The sequence below is a fragment of the Rhinoraja longicauda genome, chromosome 33, assembly GCF_053455715.1.
Source record: "Rhinoraja longicauda isolate Sanriku21f chromosome 33, sRhiLon1.1, whole genome shotgun sequence".
NCBI classification, from domain to species: Eukaryota; Metazoa; Chordata; class Chondrichthyes; order Rajiformes; family Arhynchobatidae; genus Rhinoraja; species Rhinoraja longicauda.
Genome location: NC_135985.1, coordinates 12,715,365 through 12,736,402, shown reverse-complemented (window position 1 = coordinate 12,736,402; position 21,038 = coordinate 12,715,365). Strand labels below are relative to the sequence as shown.

General features: G+C 43.6%; 1 protein-coding gene across 1 annotated transcript; it reads right to left on the bottom strand.

Annotated features, from left to right (window-relative positions):
* Window positions 1-574: 574 nt before the first annotated feature.
* Window positions 575-7,136, bottom strand: rsl24d1 (ribosomal L24 domain containing 1). Its single transcript, XM_078427101.1, has 6 exons — window positions 6,967-7,136; window positions 4,072-4,185; window positions 3,917-3,989; window positions 2,449-2,512; window positions 1,350-1,435; window positions 575-1,205 (listed from the first exon to the last, which is right to left on the bottom strand). Exons 1-6 carry the CDS (start codon window positions 7,045-7,047, stop codon window positions 1,135-1,137), a joined length of 489 nt encoding a protein of 162 aa, XP_078283227.1. The 5' UTR covers window positions 7,048-7,136; the 3' UTR covers window positions 575-1,134.
* Between the last annotated feature and the right edge of the window lie 13,902 nt (window positions 7,137-21,038).

The window sequence follows — 21,038 nt, the reverse complement described above, 5'->3', positions numbered from 1 at the left end:
TCTGCAGTCTCTTGTGCCTATACTTTGTCGAACATATCTTTTCAGTTTGCACAGGTAACACATCAAGTCTACATCAAGCACTGACATGTAATCTGATCACTAAAATAAAGAGGAAGGACATCAAGTCACTACAAGAAATAAGATATCTGAGATTAGCTAAAAAGATTAAATGGTCTACATTCCACACGACCAGAATATAGGGTTCAATAAATTGAATCTAGAAAAATTACCATCAGGAAAACAAAGAGCAAACAGGGTAAATTTGACAGAATTTGAATGAATTAGAATTAGAACTGTATGAATCAGTAATCTGGGAAATCATTATGATATTAAGCACCACGCAGAAGCGCCTAAGATCAGACTGAAGCGGGTCCCCAGCACTTAATTCTTCAAACTAACACCAATAACGTGGGACGAACAGAAGAGACAGTAAACACAAAGTGCTGCATTTAATAAAAGCTGAACACGTACAAAGGGGAGGTGTAAATGATACGTTATGAGGTGAGATGAACAAGGCTGAGAGGACAATCCATACAGTAAACACTGCCAGAAATCAATCAGAACTGAGCCAGAGTATATATTATATAGAATTTAATTCACCAAATGAAAACGGGGAATCAAAATATTTGCATAAATATCACAATTTTCCAAAATCAAGATATCACAGAGTTTTTACCTGTGGACTGGAGTTTTCCATTTCTAGTCGACAGCTGCTACGTTTGAAACTAGCAACTCAGTCAACAACCATTTAAAAATATATGTATGGAAGAGAAAGTTTATAATAATGGGGAGAAAAAATAATGAGGTTATTTAAATCAAATCCACAGAGGCGGTTTCCCATTGTTCAGCTTATCTACCATCTTTGCTCTTTCTGCTTTCATGGAAGCGAAATGCTTTATGAATATTTAATAGTCAACGTCAGGGAGATCAACTGGAGCCTGGAAGGACAAGACAGGTGAATCTGATATATCCCACCTGTTTAAATTATGTCGGTCAAAAACTTACAAAGGATTGTTGGGTCACTAGTGGATAAATTTTAAGATTTGATTGTGTCCACAGCTCGACAGATGAAAATTAATGGGATCTTGGCCACACGTATCTCATACAATCCTTTCTGGTTACCGGCAGTAAAAGTTAAGAATCTGCCATTTCCATATTTTCCGGCAAAGTCTCCACTATCTTTTCTTCCAATTTCTTTGACTTGTCTGTTAAAAGAAAATATAAAAGTATTAAACTGTGATTTTCAGGAGACTTACAAATCACAAGAAATTTTAACTAAATACATTTGATTTGGAGTATTTGTATAATTGCTTCAAACGCCAAGGGTGTTATAAATTTCAGATCATTACCTGCATGAGGAGCCTTGATGAGATGGATATTCTGTTTGACTTCTTTGATGTCGGCCTTTGTCTGTAACACTTTACTTTTCTTCAATCTTAAACACAAATTAGAATATTCATTACTTCAGCAATCTAGTTTTATTATACACTAGGTATCAAAACATGTGTTTTGCTAATAAGGATTCAGCTGCATATTCCAGCTGATCACGAATAACCAGAAGAAATTGTAATCAAACAGTACAGAACGTCAAAAATAAATACAAACATGACTGATTACATAAATACTGATTATTCAAAAATAATTTTTGACATTTTGGCCTACATGTAGCAAGCTTTCCAGTATAACACATGCAAACACACCTTTCCTTGCTTTTCATGATATAACCATATTGACAAATTGACCTCCCCTACATGTTATGAATTCGCCTTCATCACGCCCTTTCCACCTTGGAATGCATTTGATTCCAATTATAAGGTAGAATATTCTCACTATTGTCTCTCCTTTACTATGCAAAACTCCTAAAAACCGGACTGTCACTGTACATCGATAGTTCTGCACAATTTTATTCCCACTGCAACTCAAGAACACCTTCACTTTAAAGCGATGTGCAGCATGATAGATTGAGATAATGGGTTCACGGTTCAAAATTTAAAACATCAAGTATGTACTTGAGCAGAGGCCTGAGTGAGCATTATATTCAACTGAGAAATTGCCATAAGGCTTCACCTACATTATAATCTGCACAATAAACAACCCATTGCAATACCAAAGTAGTATTAAGGCCAACATTAATCTCACAGATCATATGGTCATCTGTTGACCAAGTGCAGCCTAGATGCCACGTCTGTCTACATCTCCAAATTACTATTGAAATCTGTTGGCTTGAAGCATCCTAGGACATAACAAATGTCCCACGCAGGTAAGAACCAAGTTTTATCTTTCTAGTGTTATTCTATAAAATGGGATATTAAAGCAATTACTTGAGAAGCACATGGAATATTCTTTTACTCATCTGTATATAAAACTTTTAGAACACAAAATATTGACAATTAGATTCCAAATAATTAAGCAATTTAATCTCTTTTAAAATCCCAATTTCACACTCACCTGTTCATAACAAATCTTGCTTGGCGCTTTTGTTTGATTTCCTCAACTCTCTTCATTGCTTTAACTGTTAAAAACAATTGCATTATGAGAGTCATGAAAACAAAGAACAAAATGAGGGGACAAAGATTTAAAACAAGGTTTGAAACTGCCAAATTACTCAATCTCACATACAATCAAAACAGATAATTGTAATGACCATCTAATCACCATTGTTAACAGATATTCATTCCTGAAAACCAGACCAAAATAAGGTTTGACTGATACACAGTAATGACATGAAGATCTTGGATGATGACAAATGCCCAATGACTTCAAAGCTGAAATTCACTTTTAATAACACTCTTGAGCATATTGGGATTTCTTACTTCACAAATCCAAGGTTTGATATTGTTTCAGGGCACATGAGGTAGATGGAGGCTTTCGGTAAATCATCCAACCAAAACCAGTTAATATAGGAAAAAAGTGTTCCTCCGAAACAAATCCAAAATGCAACAAAGTCACACATGTCTATTTTTAACTATTTGCACCAGATTTTTTTCAGACTTACAATATGTGAGTTTAAAATATATAAAACTGGGCCAATTGACTGGCACACAGATGGTCCACACATGTCAGTGGTGTTTCTTTGCCACATGTTCAGTTGCTGCTGTTGTCAGGACATACAAAGCCTGCCTTGTGTGTTAAACCTACCAGCAATTTTCCATGAGCCAAATGCATTTATTGAAGATCATTTATTCCAACATCATTCAGCATTAAATTATGATTTTTTAAAAACATTTAGCTGTTGTGCTGAACCTAACAGGGGTGTTGCAAACATTCTATTGCCAGGCACAATAATATTTTTTGCACACTCTTGCCAATCCTATTTTTGCCTTGCAAAGACTAATTGCTCTTTAAAATGCAGAATAAATTCATGTACTGCAGTCAGCCTGCACATGATTTACAAGGTAAATTGAAACCATAGCTTACTTCAACTAGATTCACATTCTTCTACTTTAATAAAGATGAAAACGTAATAGAAACAGCCTCTAATCCATATGTGACAATAACTACATTTCAGCCTATACTTTCTGTTCAAAGGCTGTTGGGTTGCAGATCCTCAGCACACATTGAGGTTACCCTTAGCCCTATCCTTCACATCAGGCACACAGAACTCCTGCAATCCTCACTGTGCTCATTCTTCCATTTAAGATCATCACTAACTTAAATAGATCTGAAATGTCAAAAAGCATTCCCAATGGGAATTGAATAATTCCCATTCAATTATTTATACGGTTAAAAGATTTGCTTCACTTTTCATCCAAACTCCATAGTTTCTTTGCTTTCTTTATTCCAGAGCTACATTCTAAGCTAAGCGGCAAGAGACTAATTTTAGATACGCTGAATAATTTGCATTAGACTCATCAAGATTACAGGAGTGACTGAAATATATTGAATGCATTCGTGATGTAGCACAAGAATGGCTTACCTGACAGAGACCACAGCTCTCTCTGGTACTTGACTGGTACATTCCTACGTTTTTCAAATTCAAATGAATTATCCTATAAACAAAAATCAGGTGTCAAGAACATCAATTTGTCAAGATAACCATGTAAAGGAAGACGAGAGAAGCAACTTGCATACCACTGTCAATTCTTTGCCAGCTGACTTGCGGAAGGCCTTTGTCCACCTGACCTTTCTTGGGTTACGCTTCTTCTTAAAATTCCTATGGCACTTTGATCCACAGAATCTGAAAACCTAGAAGATAGTTAAATAATAATTTGTATAGATTAAACAATAATTGTGTATTTCATGTGGTGCTTCTTTTAGTTATACAGCGTGGAAATATGCCCGAGTCCCCACATAAAATATTGCAGTAATCTCCCCACATTTCACTTCCAATGTGCCAATGTTTCTCCCCAACCTCTGACACAAATTCCAGTCTTACATCAACGTCAACCCCTCCCCTCCACACTTTCTCGTACAAACGCAGACAATTGCCAGTCTTCCTTTCCCCCCAATCCAAAATGCCCGATGAAAGGGGAGGTGTTAAAAGAGTGGGTATTGTATTTCACCTAGACAACATGGGAAGGAGGGAGCATTTGTGTTGGGGTGGGAGAGGGGTTCAGTATGTAGACCCAAAAACTGAAGGAGTGGTGACATAATTCATAAGTGTACAACTTCCTGGTATGGTGAAACTCACAGGACAGGGGAACACTGCAAAACTAGTCATGTTGAATAACTGTAGCTCAGTTTATGGAGAGTGCATGGTTGCCATGCTACATGAGAGAGGGCAATGAATGTCTACAGTTATGAGAGGGGTAATGAGCCAACAGCTTTCACCTTGATGCTTAAGTTATGAGTATTGCTGGAGCTGCACTCATCCAGACGAGAAAATAGCCCTTCACGTCCTTAAATTGTGCACTGTAAGTGGGGTAAGGCTTGGGTAGTTAGGTTATTCATGTGTCACAGGAAATAGTCTGACTTGTTCTTACAGCTTTAGTGTTTGGCAACAAGTTCATCCCTGTTTCTGAGCAATATAGATTCCCAAAATGTTGTTGGAGGAGGATATAGTAATGGTAATACCACTGTATGCCAATGGTAGTTGGATCACTTCAGTCTGCAGAAGGGTCCAACATAAAATGTTGTCTAATCACATCCTCTAGAGATGCAGCCTGACCCGCTGAGTTACTCCAGCACTTAGTGATCCAGAATACTCCCTTGTTGGAGACTGTCACTGCATGCCGCTTTTGTAGCACAAATATTACTTGTTACTCATTAGTTGAGTCTAAATATCCAGGCCTTCCTATACAAAGGGGTAATTGTATCTGTGTGTAGGACTGGATGGAGACCACCTGTAGTGAAACAGCGGTCAGAGGCAGACCTCACTTGGCACCATGTAGATACTGGGAGTGAGGGTCAATGCCTGAACCAAGTGATGGAGTCACCACCTACTCCGCAGGTCACCCGGGACTGGGGGTGTGATGGGGCCATTCAGTTTATTGTCACGTGTACCAAGGTATGGTGAAAAGTTTTTGTTACAGGCTAACCAGACAGCGGAAAGACAATACATGATTACAATTGAGCCGTTTACATTGTAGACACAAAATGCTGGAGAAACTCGGCAGGACAGGCAGCATCTCTGGATAGAAGGAATGGGTGACTTTTTGGGTCGAGACCCTTCTTCAGACTGAGCCTGGGGAGAGGGTGACACAGAGATATGGATCGGTAAGGTGTGAGAACGAGACATCAAAGGGGACAAAGCTCAAGGAAAATGTAGAATAGATTATTGTTAGCTAGGGGAAGGTGGCATCGGAGCATACAAAGATAAAATTCAGTCAGACTGGTCAGAGAACAAGGATGAGGGAGTAATGAAGAAAGAGGGAAAGCAAGGGTTACTTGATGTTAGAGGTCAATATGTTAGAGAAGCAAAATATGAGGTAGTTCCTCCAATTTGCATTGGGCCTCACTGACAGTGGAGGCAGCCCAGGTCAGAAAGGTCAGGATGAGAATAGGAGGGGGAGTTAAAGTGTTTAGCAACAAGGAGAATGTGTAGGTTTACTAAACGGAGGTGTTCAAGATAAGGGAATAACATATAGTGCATCGTAAAGTCCGATCAAAGATAGTACGAGGGTCACCGATGAGGTAGATAGTAGTTCAAGACTGCTCTCTAGTTGTGGTAGGATGATTCAGTTGCCTGATAACAGCTGGGAAGAAACTATCCCTGAATCTGGAGGTGTGTATTTTCACACTTCCAGACCTTTTGCCCGTTGGGAGGGAAGATAGCGTGGCCAGGGTCCTTGATTACGCTGGAGGCCTTGCCGAGGCAGTGTAAAATATAAATGGAGTCAATGGAAGGGAGGTTGGTTTGTGTGATGGTCTGGGCTGCATTCACAATTCGCTGCAATTTCTTGCGGTCTTGGATGGAGCTGTTCCCAAACCAAGCTGTGATGTATCATGACAAAATGCTTTCTATGGCGCATTTGGAGAAGTCGGTGAGAGTTGTAGGGGATATGTCGAACTTCCTAAACCTTCTAAGGAAGTAGAGGCGTTGGTGTGCCGTCTGATTCGTTGCTTCAATATGGATGGTCCAGGAGAAATTGTTGTTGATATTGACTCCTAAGAATTTGAACTCTTCAGCCATCTCTACTTCGGCGCCGTCAATGCAAACTGGGGTATATGGTGGGGCTGTGACAGTGAAGCCCACCGAGCTTCAGCCCCCGCAGTGACCCTCCGTGTCCCCCCCCCCCCAAGAGTGGCCCACCGAGCCCCCCGAGTGGCCCACCGTGCCCCCCCCCCCCCCGAGTGACCCATGTGACCCCCCCCCCCCGAGTGGCCCTCCGTGCCCTCCCCGAGTGGCCCACCGAGCCTCCGAGTGCCCCCCCCCTCCACCGAGTGGTCCACCGTGTCCCGTCCCCCCCCCTCCCCTACCAGCCGACCGCCCGCCACGCAGTGTCAACAAGCCAGGCAACGTGGTGAACGCCTGATATCCCCTCCCCGTCAGGGACACCGCAGATCACGGTCCTGGCCTGGCCTCACCTTGCAGTCGTTGCGGACGAACATCATGCCGTGTCCCGGATACACGGGCGACGAGCAGAAATAACACTTCTCGATGCGCATCGCGCCGACGGACCGTCCACCTCACTCGCTCGCCGACCGTCCGTCCGTCCACCTCACTCGCCCGCCCGCCTGCAGCAAAATGGCGGCGCTCTGCTTCCGGGGGTGAGCTCACATCCGGCCCGGACACGCCGCTGCAGCGCCCCCGCGCGGGCCGGGGGGGGGGGGGGGGGGTAGTGCGCAGGCGGCGCAATGGGGAAGATGCTGAGTGGGTGGGGCAGCATCGGTCGGGAGAGGTAAGGTCTAAGGTCGAAAGCATTCAATGGATATGAGAAGAGTTACCTTAGAGTATGAGTTATGAGAGAAAGTAGTTTTATAAGATTGGGTTATTAAGGGCGATGAGAAAAACCAAAACATCAGTAGGACCTCCACGTGGTTACTGCATGCAAACTCCACATAGACAGCTCCGGGCCTCTGACTGAGGCCGCAGCTCTACTAGCTGCACCACTGTGGCATTAGTACCAAATTTAATCAAGTTTAGGCAGTAAGCTATTCAAAAATAAGCAGCCTGTACTAAATTAACAATTTATTGCTCTTTGATTTTTACATCACATTTTGTAGGAGTGATAGGGCAATAACAAGTGCAATTTGTGCAATTCCCTGCTGCAGTCTCCATCTAAATCACGGTGACAGCCACATAATTAATTTGTAGAAAGAGTGTTCTTCAACACAGGTACAAGTATCATTGAATGCATTGTAAAACCCATTGTATGGTTTGCAGCTTTATTCTTTGGAGATCAGCTGAACTAATGGTGGGTGTGGTTAAGTGCTGATTATCTGTTAGGTTCTGATTATTTGTCCTGCCCCGCTCCCTTGACATCAGTCTGAAGAAGGGTCTCGACCCAAAATGTCACCCATTCCTTCTCTCCAGAGATGCTGCCTGACCCGCTGAGTTACTCCAGCACTTTGTGACTACCTGCTGATTATCTGTTGTAGATAGCCCCTAATATTGTTACGAAATGAATATTGACAGAAGGGGAATAATGCTTTCTCTGCACGACTATCACTGAAGGATTTGAACAGTTGCTATAGATGGGAGTGAGACAAAAGCTCAACAAGTAAAATCATCTCATAAAGGCCCATAACTCAGCAACATGAGTTTCACTATTTTAATCAGATTTGCAAAATCAGATTAAAAAATGTGTGTGTAATTAAATTCAATAAACCGTAGGTATTATGCAGAAAAATGTTTCTGTTTAAAATGCAAAACATCTATGCATAGAATTCTACCATCCTAATTATGGTTTTGAATTAGGATTGGAAAAAATCTTCAAATGACTATTTTGATTTTGGGTAATAATGATTATGTTGAATGTCTTGGAATATGTGCCATCCCATAGATTCTTACAGCCTTTCAAAAGGAGAAATTAAGGTTCTCCAGTCATTGTTCCAATACTTGGAATGAGGCCATTCAGCCAGTTATTCCTGGGGCATAAATAAAACAAAGTGCTGGAAACACTCAGTAGGTCAGGCAGCATCTTTGGGAGGTGGAAGATCTGTCCCAACGGAACTGAAGCACCATTCTCTCTCTGTGTTTAGTTTTTGACTTTTATCTCAGATTTCCAGTATCTGCAATTTTTTGTTGTTCAATGCCTCGGACTGCTCTTTTTGATGTAAAGGTACAGCATGGAAATAAGCCATTCGGGCCACTGAGATCCACTAATCTCTGAAGCAGTAGCTGTACCAGCAGTGCCATTGTGCTGCCCCCTGACAGAGCAAATTAATTCTTCACAACCCCGCTCTTTCCCATTGCACTAAAGGTTTTCTGTTTTAGTTCTATTTTCCATTTCTTTTGGATGGTTCCCATTTGAAGCTTCTCACGTCACCCTCTTCGGCAGTGGAATTAACAACTACCACATCTCCAACATTTGTCCACTGCCACAAGATGGTTAACAGATGAAGGTTGAGATAGTTTAAAGGCGGCACAGAGGCTTTACCTTAAAGCTATAATATACATTGATGATATCAAGCCAAGAACAAAAATATATATTACATATTTTGTTACATTGTAGTATTTCACATTAAATTTAAACATACACATTTCAAACTAATAACCCTGCAAATATTTTTTTGTGTGGGAAAGCTAACACTGATGCTGTGTGGCATCATTGCATTTTAAATCCATCAAAACCTCTCTCCCTTCTTTGAAAGATGGGCTGCACACAAACTAACACATTTATTATCTTCACTGACATGTGTCATCATAATGAAATGTATTTTGAAGGCAGGTTTAGTGTATGGCATTAGTAATTCCTCATAATGAATGGAAGAAACATCATTCAACATGCTTTTCTGGACAGGTTGACAGCTGTCAGCTTTGTGTGATTGTATTGCCATCCATTCTTCAACATCATAAACTTGAAACCACTTGCATCTCAGCCGATCTTTGAAATCTGAAGGAAGGCAAGAAAATTTAGACCCACCCTTTAAAAATCTTAATCTTAATCTGGAATTTCTTTAGACAGAATAGATTCTTACAGTGGAAAAACAATAATCCCAGATTTGTCATTTCATTAATTATTTTTCTGGCCTGCATCTCTCTGAAATATTTCAATGCAATATAAAGTCTCATCAGTATGTATAATTTGTCGTTTTTACCTGAACTCTACAGTATGATAGAAATATGTTGCAGGAAATATCAGCAACTTCTCGAGAAATAAGAGCCTTTTTCAATGGAAAAAATGTGAAGAAGGATCCTGACCTGTAACATCACCTATCCATGTTCCCCAGAGATGCTGCCTGACCTGCTGAGTTACCCCAGCACTTTAAGCCTTTTGTAGTAGCTGTTTCTCACGTGACAACAAGTGCTCCTTGTGCCATCAGTCATCTGCATTCTGCCCAAATTATCAGCTGATCTCTGTCCCTCGGTACCTTTGGAAACTTATTTTGTTATCCACGACTCAGCCAATTTTTGTGGCATCTGAAAATTTACTGAGCTTACATTCTTCTCAAAGTCATTTATCTATGTTAGAAACAACAATGGTCCCGGCCCCATTCCCTGCAGTACACCACATGTTACAGACTTTAGCAGTAACACGCCAATCCACCACTATCTACCCCCTATCACCAAGGCAGTTTTGGAACCAGTTCACCAACACCGTGGATCCTTTATGCCTTCTGGAGCATCCTACTAGACAGAACCAGGTCAAAAGCCTTACTGGTCCATATGAACAACATTCATTGTCCTAACTTATTCACTGTCCTTAGTTACCTCCTCAAAAAATGCATTCAGATTTGTTTGACATGATTTCCCCTGCACAACACCATGCCAACAGCTCCTCAGTTCCTGCCTTTCCATGTGAACATAAATCCTGCCCCTCAGAATCTTCTCCAACAATTTCTCTATCACTGATGCAAGGCTCTCTGGCCTGTCTCCAGGCTTGTACTAACTGCTTGTTTTGAACAAGGGAACAACATTAACTATCCTCCAGTATTCTGGTGCCTCGTGGCTAGTAAAGATGAAAAATCATCAGAACCAGAGCAATCTCCTCCCTCGCTTCCCTTCCCATCCTGGGATAGATCCCATCTGGCCCGGGGATTTTATCCAGCCTAATGTCCTCCAATATTTGCAGCATATGCAAGATTTGGAAAACCGAAATCAAACAGGGCCTTTGAGGAATACAAAGGAAGCAGGAGAGAACCAACAGGAGATTAGCAGGGCTACAAGAGGCCATGGAATGCATTAAAACTAGATGGTAACCAGGGAGAGGGTTGCAGCACTCCAGAATAAAGAAGGGAAGGGGAGGGATTGGAAGGGGTTGTTCCAGGAAGGGGTTCTTCCATCAGTTTCCAGGAGCTATGGGTTATTCATCTCAGGAGCTTTCTTGGACATTAGAGCAGTCACTGAATTCTTCAACTACAAAAAAATCCCAACAAAATGACTTTTATTATTTTGGAGATGTGTTGGAGCAGAGTTATCAGACAGATATTGTAATGCAGCAGTTGTACCAACAGCAATAAACTAAACTCTCAAGCTCCCAGTCTCAGTCATCCATCAGCAGGCTGAGGCTGCGATTGACATTACATCCAGATTAATACATTGTGTAAATCATCAGTTACAGATCCCAAAATATAGCTCTTAACAGCAGAAAGATTGTCGCATCTTGCACCATTGTCACATATGACATTGATACGCTGAACATTCCAGCTTTTATTCCAAATGTAACTGCTGATCCTACACTGAATTTAATAATCTGGTACAATTCTAACCTTTGCACATCATTTTATCAATGCCCAGTATGAAAGCCTGAAGTTTAATCCACCTACTATCAGCATGTGAATCATGGCAGCTTTTCACCACAAATATCCTTCCTGGAATTGCAATCTCCTCACTGGTGTTAGCTTGATTTAGTCACTTCAGCAGCGGTTGACAAAACTGATTGTCACTGCTAGGAACCGGGGCTGTTTTATTTATTCATTTTTCAGGATGTGAGCTGCATCATCAAAACCAGCATTTATTGCCCACTCTAATTTTACTCAAGATGGTCCTCAGGCCATTATTTTGAACCATCGGGTCTGTCCGTGAAGATGCCAACATAGTGATGTTATTTATACACATACTGCTGCTTCAGGTGAGAGTAGTTGTGTGGTTTGTGAGCGATGATTGTGAAGTGGCTAATGAAATGGGAATCAAATGGGAAAAGGGCAAATGGAATTAAAGATAAAAACAAATCTTTGATTACAGGAACTGTCAGGTAATTAAATACTGGTATTTCTTTGCCTCTCAGTCGGTCAGTAAATTAAGGTGTAGAGGACAATGTTTCGTCCCCAGTGAGGCCACTGGTGCAACTGTACAATGTCTCACCCTGTATCTTGTCGTTGTTGCTTATGTTATTTTTCTGACAGTGAATATTGGAAGTGAAGGAGACATAGGATTCTTGTAGTTCTCACTGTCTTTTGATGTAATCATGGATGATCTTCATATTTAACTTCCCTTCCACACCCAATGGTTCCCCGGGAAGTGGCTGCGCTGCCATGCGGCTGCGGCTCGCCGGCAGTCTGTTTGTCTTTTTTTTTGTCTATGTGTTAGTGTTAGATGTGTGTAGTAGTCTATTTTTAGCTGTGTATATGTGGGGGGTGGTGGAAACCTTTAAAAAAAAAATCTCTTCCTCGACGGAGATGCGACCCTTTTCCAAGTCGTATCTCCGTCGCTCAGCGGCCCAACACCGTGGAGTGGGCGGCCTCCAGCTGGGATAGATCCTGAGGGCTCCAGTCGCAAGGCCAGGACTAACCATCTCGGAGCTGGCCGACTTTCGGAGGCTGCAGCTTTACCTCCGGAGGCTCGACCACGGGCCCTGTGGACTGCAACATCGGGAGCTCGCAGGTCCCTGGCTGGCGACCGGCTCCAGCCGTGGCGGCTTCCACCACCATGATTCGGAGGGTTTGATCGACCCGCTCGCAGGACCATAGCCCCGCGCGGCTCAGCCGCGGGACCTTCCATCGCCCCGCGCGGCCGCGGGACCTTCCATCTCCCTGCGGGGGCTCCGCGAGTCGGGAGCCTCGGTCGCCTCAAGGCAGAAGTCGAACTGTCTGTCTGTGGGAGAAGCATGGGGAAGAGAAAATATTTTTCTTGCCTTCCATCACAGTGAGGGGGTGCCTGGAGGAGTCACTGTGATGGATGTCTGTGTTAAACTTGTAATTGTGTGTCTTGTGTTTTTTACTCTGTACTGTTATGGCAGCGTGGCAAATGATTTTCGTTCAAATTCATTTTGAATGACAATAAAGGCAATCTAATCTAATTCCTAAAATGTGATCGTGACCCTAATTGTTTTCAAAAATTGATCATCAGGGATCCATTTCGAGAGATTCACTCTGAGTGAGGAAATCCCCCCCTAGTTTGAGTCCTAAATGTTTAACCCTTCATTCTCATACTAAGCACCACGAGAACCAGACTTAATAACCGAGGGAGACAATCTCTCAGGATCTGTCGTCTTTTCAGAATCTTCCAAGTTTCATTGAGATTCTAACTCTTACCAATTTCAGAAATAGTCAGCTCTTTATGCTGAGTCCTTTAACTCTGATCTTTAAATTAGTGCAGTAAATCAGAGACGTCCCTGGCCAGCTCAATTCCATCAAGGATAAAGCATCTTGCTCAACTGATACCGCAGTCCAACACTGTAAACACTCACTCCATCCACCACTGGCATACAGCAGTTCTAGCATGTAACATCTACAAATTGTAGTTACTCTCCCAGGCACCTTGCAAACCCACCGCCTCTCTCACCAGGGAAGACAAAAGTTGCAGGTGCTCGGGAACATCAATGAGCAGGTTGCTCCCCAAGCTGCCCACTTGAAATGCATCACTCTCCTTTCATTTCTGTGGGCCATAAACCAGGAATTCCTGACCTCACAGCACCGTGGCCGTTCCTGAAGATTAACACCTTTAAACAAGCTTACTGTGTGGCCAGGTTCAGCTCCAACTCCATCATCAAGTTTGCTGACGACACTGTGGTGGTGGGCCTGATCTCCGACAACGAGGAGAAGGCCTACTGGGAGGAGGTGGCTGATCTGGCACTCTGGTGTCAGGACAACAGCCTCCTCTTGAATGTCACAAAAACTAAGGAGCTGATTGTAGACTTTAGAAGGGCTCAACATCCGAGGACGTCCACGCCACTGGAGATAAATGGGATTACTGTGGATAGGGTGAGCAGCTTTAAATACCTGGGAGTCCACATCACATGGACAACACACATTGCCGCACTGGTGAGTAAGGCAAGGCAGCGCCTTTACCACCTCAGACAGTTGAGAAAATTCAGAGTCTCTCTGAGGATCCTCCAGTGCTTCTACTCTGGGGCTGTAGAAAGCATCTTGTCCGGAAACATTACAATCTGGTTTGGGAATAGCTCTGCCCAGGACAGGAAGGCTCTGCGGAAAGTAGTGCGTTCGGCTGAACGCACTATGGGAACTACACTCGCCCCCCTGCAGGACCTGTACATCAGGAGGTGCAGATCTAGAGCCAGCAACATTATGGGGGACCCCTACCACCCCGGCAACGGACTGTTCCAGCTGCTACGGTCAGGCAAACGCCTCCGCTGTCACGCTGTGAAAACAGAAAGGATGAGACGGAGTTTCTTCCCACAGGCCATCAGGACCTTTAACTCTCATATCACCAGGAACTAATTTAATTTACTGTATTAATTTATTTTTTTGTGTTAAAAAAAAAATCTATTCTGTTTTGTAGTTTTAGTACAATCCGCAGCGTTGCCACTTTCATTTCACTGCACATCTTGTATATGTATGTGACAAATAAAGTTGACTTGACTTGACTTGATCATGCTGGTAGTCAACTGGTACATCAACTAGTTTGCAAATTAAAGGATAGGAAATAGAAATCTCCACTTATTAATACTGGTTTAAGGTGATTAAACAAGAAACCCATTACAACCTGAAAACATGTAAATTGGGTTGCAATTGCTCTGCCTGCAAAGGATCACCCAACAGATGCATGTAGGCAGCAGCTGCAGAAAAGTGACTTGTGTTGGCATCTGGAAATATTCAAGGCACACAGCTTCCATTCATTTCAGTCATTAATTCTTCTTCATTGAAACTGCATCTGTCTAGACAGGGAAGCACCAGCAAAATGCAATAGAAATTGCACCCGAAACATAAAAGAGAATGTTTTTAAAATAGGTTCAGAATATACTGCACTGTTGGTGCTTGAATGGCATGAATTACACGTTGGTTTCCCTCGAACCTCCACTTGTGTACGTGGGGCGAAGCAACAGTGGTCAGTGAGGATGGAGAGGAATCTACAACAGCACAAGCAAAGTATCACAAAGTTATCACTGCTCGGCAGCTTCGGTGTAATGTCAACTTAGGTTAATTTATTTATCAGTAAATTACTGAAAGATAAACTAGAAACATACTTGCTATTCATACAGATTGGGAAAATCGCTCCTTATTTGGGACCTGTGGACTTTGCAAACTAGTGCAGCACTTTATCCAAGCTTGACATTAGAAAGTAATTTCAGACACGATGCAGTAAACCCATCATCCCCATTTGTCAAAGGTTACTTCCACTTTCCTTCCAATAATGACTTAATTACCATGTAAACACTGACAACATATATTGGAGTTTAATCACATTTAGCCTTCTGATGCAGGGAACCCACTTTCACCAGCAAAATTTACACTATTGATAGTAATGCCAAGATAACACCAGGAACCAATTCTGCCTCCGAATAGATGTTCCTCTTATAATTTGTGTGTGATCAGCCCACCAGTACCATCCTGTTACCATTTAGGTAGCAACACAATTGCAGTGGATATTTAGACAGCCATTAACGGTATACAGTGGTATAAATGATTTAACCACATTAAGCAAGGTGTGACAAAATACCCAAAACATTATGGAATAGCCGAATGCACAACAGTGGTTTCTTTCACCAGATTCGTGGGGTTCAGGCTGGGGGGAGTACTATAAACCTGGTGGTTGAAGCACCATTGTATTAGCAGCATTCCCCCCTCCCCACACCCGGGGATGTCCAGACAATAGGTAAGAAAGGGAAACTGATTTCTCGTATGCGAGGTCAGTCAAGTCTTTGTCAGCCCACAGTACAATGACATTAATCACATTCCTCCACCTATTTCTCTAATAACCCATTCTCTCACGTGCCCTTTAACTCCAGACTAGTGTACTATCGCCCACTTGCAATTACAATGCCAATGAATCCTTCCATCAGCACATCTTTGGAATGTGGAAGGAAACTAGAGCACTCTGGAGAAATCCATGTGGTCAGCGAGAATGTGCAAACTCTACAGGCAGCACTGGTCGGAGTCAAACTTAGTCACTGGAGCTACCATTGTCTACATTGTCTACAAGTTTCCAGTCAGGTTTCAGGGTCCACCACAGCACAGAGTCTGCCTTGTTGAAGGTACACAACGACCTGCTTCTCGTCATCGACACCGGCGACTGTGCAATCTTGCTCCTTTTCGACCTCAACGCAGCGTTCAATACAGTGGACCACACCATCCTTATTGACCGTCTCCGGTACGGGGTTGGCGTTGATGGCACTGCCCTGAGCTGGTTCGTTTCCTATCTCAAAAATAAGAGTTTCTCCATCAACATAGTCAATTATTCCTCTTCCCCAGCTAGCCTCTCCTGCAGGGTTCCACAAAGCTCTATCCTAGGCCCCATTCTCTTCTCTCTGTACATGCTCCCCCTTGGCCAAATCATTCAAAGGCACGGCATTTCTTTCCACTGCTATGCAGATGACACACAGCTTTATCTCCCCCTGAAACCCAACAACCGGTCAAATTTAATCAGTCTCATGCACTGCCTTGAGGACATAAAATGTTGGATGGCACTGAACTTCCTTCAACTAAACGAGATCAAGTCTGAGATCATCCTATTCGGCCCCCCAGACTCCATCAAAACGGTAACAGGCAGCCTTGGAAGCCTATCCTCCCTAGTCAAACCGCATGTCAAAAACCTTAGCGTAATATTTGACTCTGCATTAAAGTTTGACAAGCATGTCAACGCTGTGGTAAAAGCCAGCTTCTTCCAGCTTCGTACCATAGTTAAAATCAAACCATTCCTCCAATTTGACGCATTGAAAAAATCATTCACGCATTCATTTCCTCCCGCCTAGACTACTGCAACTCCCTATACACTGGGATCAGCCAATCATCCCTGTCCCGCCTACAATTGGTCCAAAACGCCGCAGTGAGACTCCTGACAGGTACCCGTAAAAGGGACCACTTCACCCCGATTCTGGCCTCTCTCCACTGGCTCCCAGTACGGTACAGAATCAACTTCAAGCTCCTACTATTCACATACAAAGCCCTAAACGGGCTTGACCCCCCCCCCCCCCCATATCAAAAATCTTCTAACCCACCACTCTATCTCCAGGTCCCTCAGGTCAGCCGATTTGGGGCTACTCACTATCCCGTGGTCGAGGCTTAAGCTCAGGGGTGACCGCGCTTTTGCGGTTGCAGCTCCAAGACTGTGGAACGGCATCCCTCTCCCCATAAGAACTGCCCCCTCCATCGACTCCTTTAAGTCCAGGCTCAAAACCTATTTCTACTCCCTAGCGTTTGAGGCCCTCTGAGGGGGCAATGTGAACTGTTTATGTATGTGCTGTTATGTTTGTGTGCCATTGTATGTTCGTTTGGCTCTATGGCTCTACAACATGGTGGCGCGCATGGACGCAGCAGCTTTTGGCTCTCTGATATGGTGTTGTTTGATTGTATGTGTAGTGAATGTAGTGTGTGTAAGAACCTGTTACCAAGCAAGATACGCCTACGTCTACAGTCGGGCGGTCTTGCTAAACATTGGACTGCGGTGTCAGACCGATGTTACGAGCACTTTCCACCGAAGCTCATGACATCCCACAGGACATACATAGCGAGGCTACCGGGATCTACCTGGATTGTGGCCGTACCAAGGAGGCGGTGCAGGCGGCTTAGTGAGCGCAGGAGGAAACGCAGGAGGAAGCGCAGGAGGAAGCGCGGTTGTCGAGCGGGCCTGCTAGCTCGTCTGAGGAAACAACCACACAAGCCACCGGTACCGAGCATCTTCCTCTCCAACGCTAGATCCATCGTTCACAAAACAGACGAACTGGAGCTGCTAATCGCTGGAAACTCCAACAACCGCGACTGTCGTGTGACGATTATAACGGAGACATGGCTACATCCGCTAATCCCAGACGCAGCAGTACAGCTAGTGGGGCACTCCATCCACCGGCACGACAGGAACGGTGACTCCGGTAAGAGCAGAGGAGGGGGTCTGTGTATTTACATACACAATGACTGGTGCACTCACAGTAACATTATATACAGCCACTGCTCTCCCGATCTGGAAGCAATGACTGTTAAGTACAGACCCTTCTATCTGCCGCGTGAGTTCACCGTAGTATTCATCACTGCTGTTTACATACCACCAGATGCTAACGTCAGCATAGCTCTCGCCCTGCTGCATGACACTGTAAACAAACAACAAACAGCACTCCTGGAGGAGTGCATGTCATTGCTGGGGACTTTAATAAAGCATGCTTAAGGACAGTACTCCCCAAATTTGTGCAGTATGTACAGTGTGCCACCAGGGGGAAGAACACACTGGGCTATGTTTATTCCATCTTAAAGCACGCTTACAGAGCAGTACCTCTCCCACATCTGGGTCTCTCAGACCACCTCTCACTGCTCCTGATCCCAGCATACATCCCGCTCAGGAGGCAAACTAAGCCAGACACAAAGATTATAAGAACCTGGCCATCGGGAGCACTCACAGAGCTTCAGGACTGCTTTGCACACACAGAATGGACTATATTTGAACACCAGGACCTAGAGGAATATACAGGAACTGTTCTGTCCTATATAAAAAGCTGCACCGATAATGTGACTGTTAACAAACACATCCGGGTATACCCCAACCTCAAACCCTGGATGACTAGAGAGGTACAGTCTCTTTTGAAAGCACGCAACTCTGCCTTCAGGTCTGGCGACAGAGCACAATCCAGCGCGGCAAGGGCTGAGCTGAGGAGGGGCATCAAAGCAGCCAAGGAGGACTACAAGAGGAAAATAGAGGACCATCTGACTCAGAACAACCCACGACAGGTGTGGCAGGGTCTACAGCAGATAACCAACTACAAGGGCAAAACATCTGTGACTCCCAGCGTGGATACCTCACTGGCATCATTTCTTTGCCCATTTTGAGACTGCAATGCCACACACAGCCATCCTGCCCCCACCATCTACCACACCCCACATGCTCACTCTACAGGAACACCAAGTGAGACGTGTACTAAAGACGGTGAATCCAAACAAAGCAGTAGGACCTGATGGAGTACATGGTAAAGTACTGAAAGCTTGTGCTGACCAGCTCTCAGGGGTCCTCACAAAGATCTTCAACATCTCCCTGACACAAGCCACCATCCCATCCTGCTTAAAATCGGCTACTATTATCCCTGTCCCCAAAAAGCTTGCTGTCAGTAGTCTAAATGAGTACAGTCCAATAGGCCTTACATCGGTTGTTATGAAATGTTTTGAGAAACTTGTGGCACAACACATCAACACCATCTTTCCACCCAGCTTTGACCCTCATCAGTTTGCCTATCGAGCAAACAGATCTACAGAAGACGCCATCAATACAGCCCTCTACACTGCACTGAGCCACCTGGAGAGCCCGGGGACCTATGTAAGAATGCTCTTCATAGATTACAGCTCGGCATTCAATACGATCACCCCGGGCATACTAGTGGACAAGCTGTATAATAACCTGGGTTTTCCCCCATCCATCTGCGCCTGGATAAGAGACTTCCTCACGAACCGCCCACAATCTGTCAAGATCGGCCCCCACAGCTCCTCCACCATTACGCTCAGTACTGGCTCCCCGCAGGGCTGTGTGCTGAGCCCCCTCCTCTATGCTCTGTATACACACGACTGCACTCCTATCCACCCCTCCAATTCAATCATCAAATTTGCAGACGACACAACTGTGGTCGGTCTGATCACTGGAGGAGAGGAGTCTGCATACAGAGACGAGGTCTGTGCTCTGTCCAAATGGTGCGAGGCAAACAACCTAGCACTGAATACCAGTAAGACAAAATAAATGGTACTGGACTTTAGGAGACATAGAGCAGTTCCTACCCCACTTCTTATAAATGGGGAGGAAGTGGAGAGGGTCTCCACCTTCAAGTTCCTGGGGACCACCATCTCCCAGGACCTCTCCTGGACTGCAAATACTACAGCAGTAGTTAAAAAGTCACAGCAGAGATTGCACTTTTTAAGACTGCTCCGGAAAAACAAACTGAAGGAGAATCTGCTGGTGACCTTGTACCGCTCCACCATTGAGAGCGTACTGGCATACTGCACCATAGTGTGCTATGCTGGCTGCTTAGCTGCAGACCACAAGGTCCTCCAGAAGGTTATTAAGGCAGCAGAGAAAATTATCGGCTGAAGGACATCTCCAGCTCGCGTTGTCTAAACAGGGCCAGAAATATAATTAAGGACAGCACACACCCAGGATATGAACTGTTTGCTCTCCTGCCCTCTGGGAGGCGCTACAGGAGCCTAAGGGCCAGAACAAACCGACTTAAAAACAGTTTCTTTCCCTGGGCCATAAGAACTGTGAATGGAAATACTTGACTTGATGTGACTCTCACTTTCGTTGCACTTTTTAAATATATATACAGCATCTTAGGTGCAAAACTCATTTATTATTTATTCGTTTTTATTGGGATTTTATTGATATTGGTACTTGTTGTGTTGGTTCCTATGTTTGCGCGATTGTTTTTGAAAGATTTGCACTGTTGCACTGTTTCAGATGTAGCACTTCTAATATTGTTATACTGTTCGTACAATGACTATAAAGGCATATTATTATAATATTATTATTGTTTCTTAGTACCTGAAGTGATGTACAGCACTTTGGTCAACGTGGGTTGTTTTAAAATGTGCTATACAAATAAAATTGACTTGACTTGACTACAATGTGCACAATTAACGCTGCACATTGTAGACAAATTAGACCAGCACTTGAGAAATGCTGAAGTCACCATGAATCATCTTTTAATTGATCCTTTAAATGAGCCAACGGAATTAACGCAAACTCTCTGTTGAAATATGGTACTGCGTCAGTGTTTAAAAATATTAAGTTCAATTTCCACCCATTTCAGAAAAAGCAATTGGTCAAATATTTTGCAATGGAAATGTCTATTAATCCATTAATGTAATGGATTAGCAGATAACTATGTCAAGAATTTCTGTCTCTCATAGCTATTTGACCACTTCTTTGACAGATGTACTCATTTAATAAAATGTTTTTCTGGTGCAACTGAAGATATTGTCATGAGGTACATAAATGTTCATTTAGTTGTCAAATCAATCACTTCATCACTGAAATTTACCAATAAAAGATTTGACTTGCGATAGTTAGTGACTGGATGGAGAGTATTGCAGTCTGACTACTCATCCCAGCAACCTCATGGCTGATTACTAACAAGAGACCATCCCGTCTATTTCCCTATTTAATTCCACTCCAATCAGCTTCCATTATG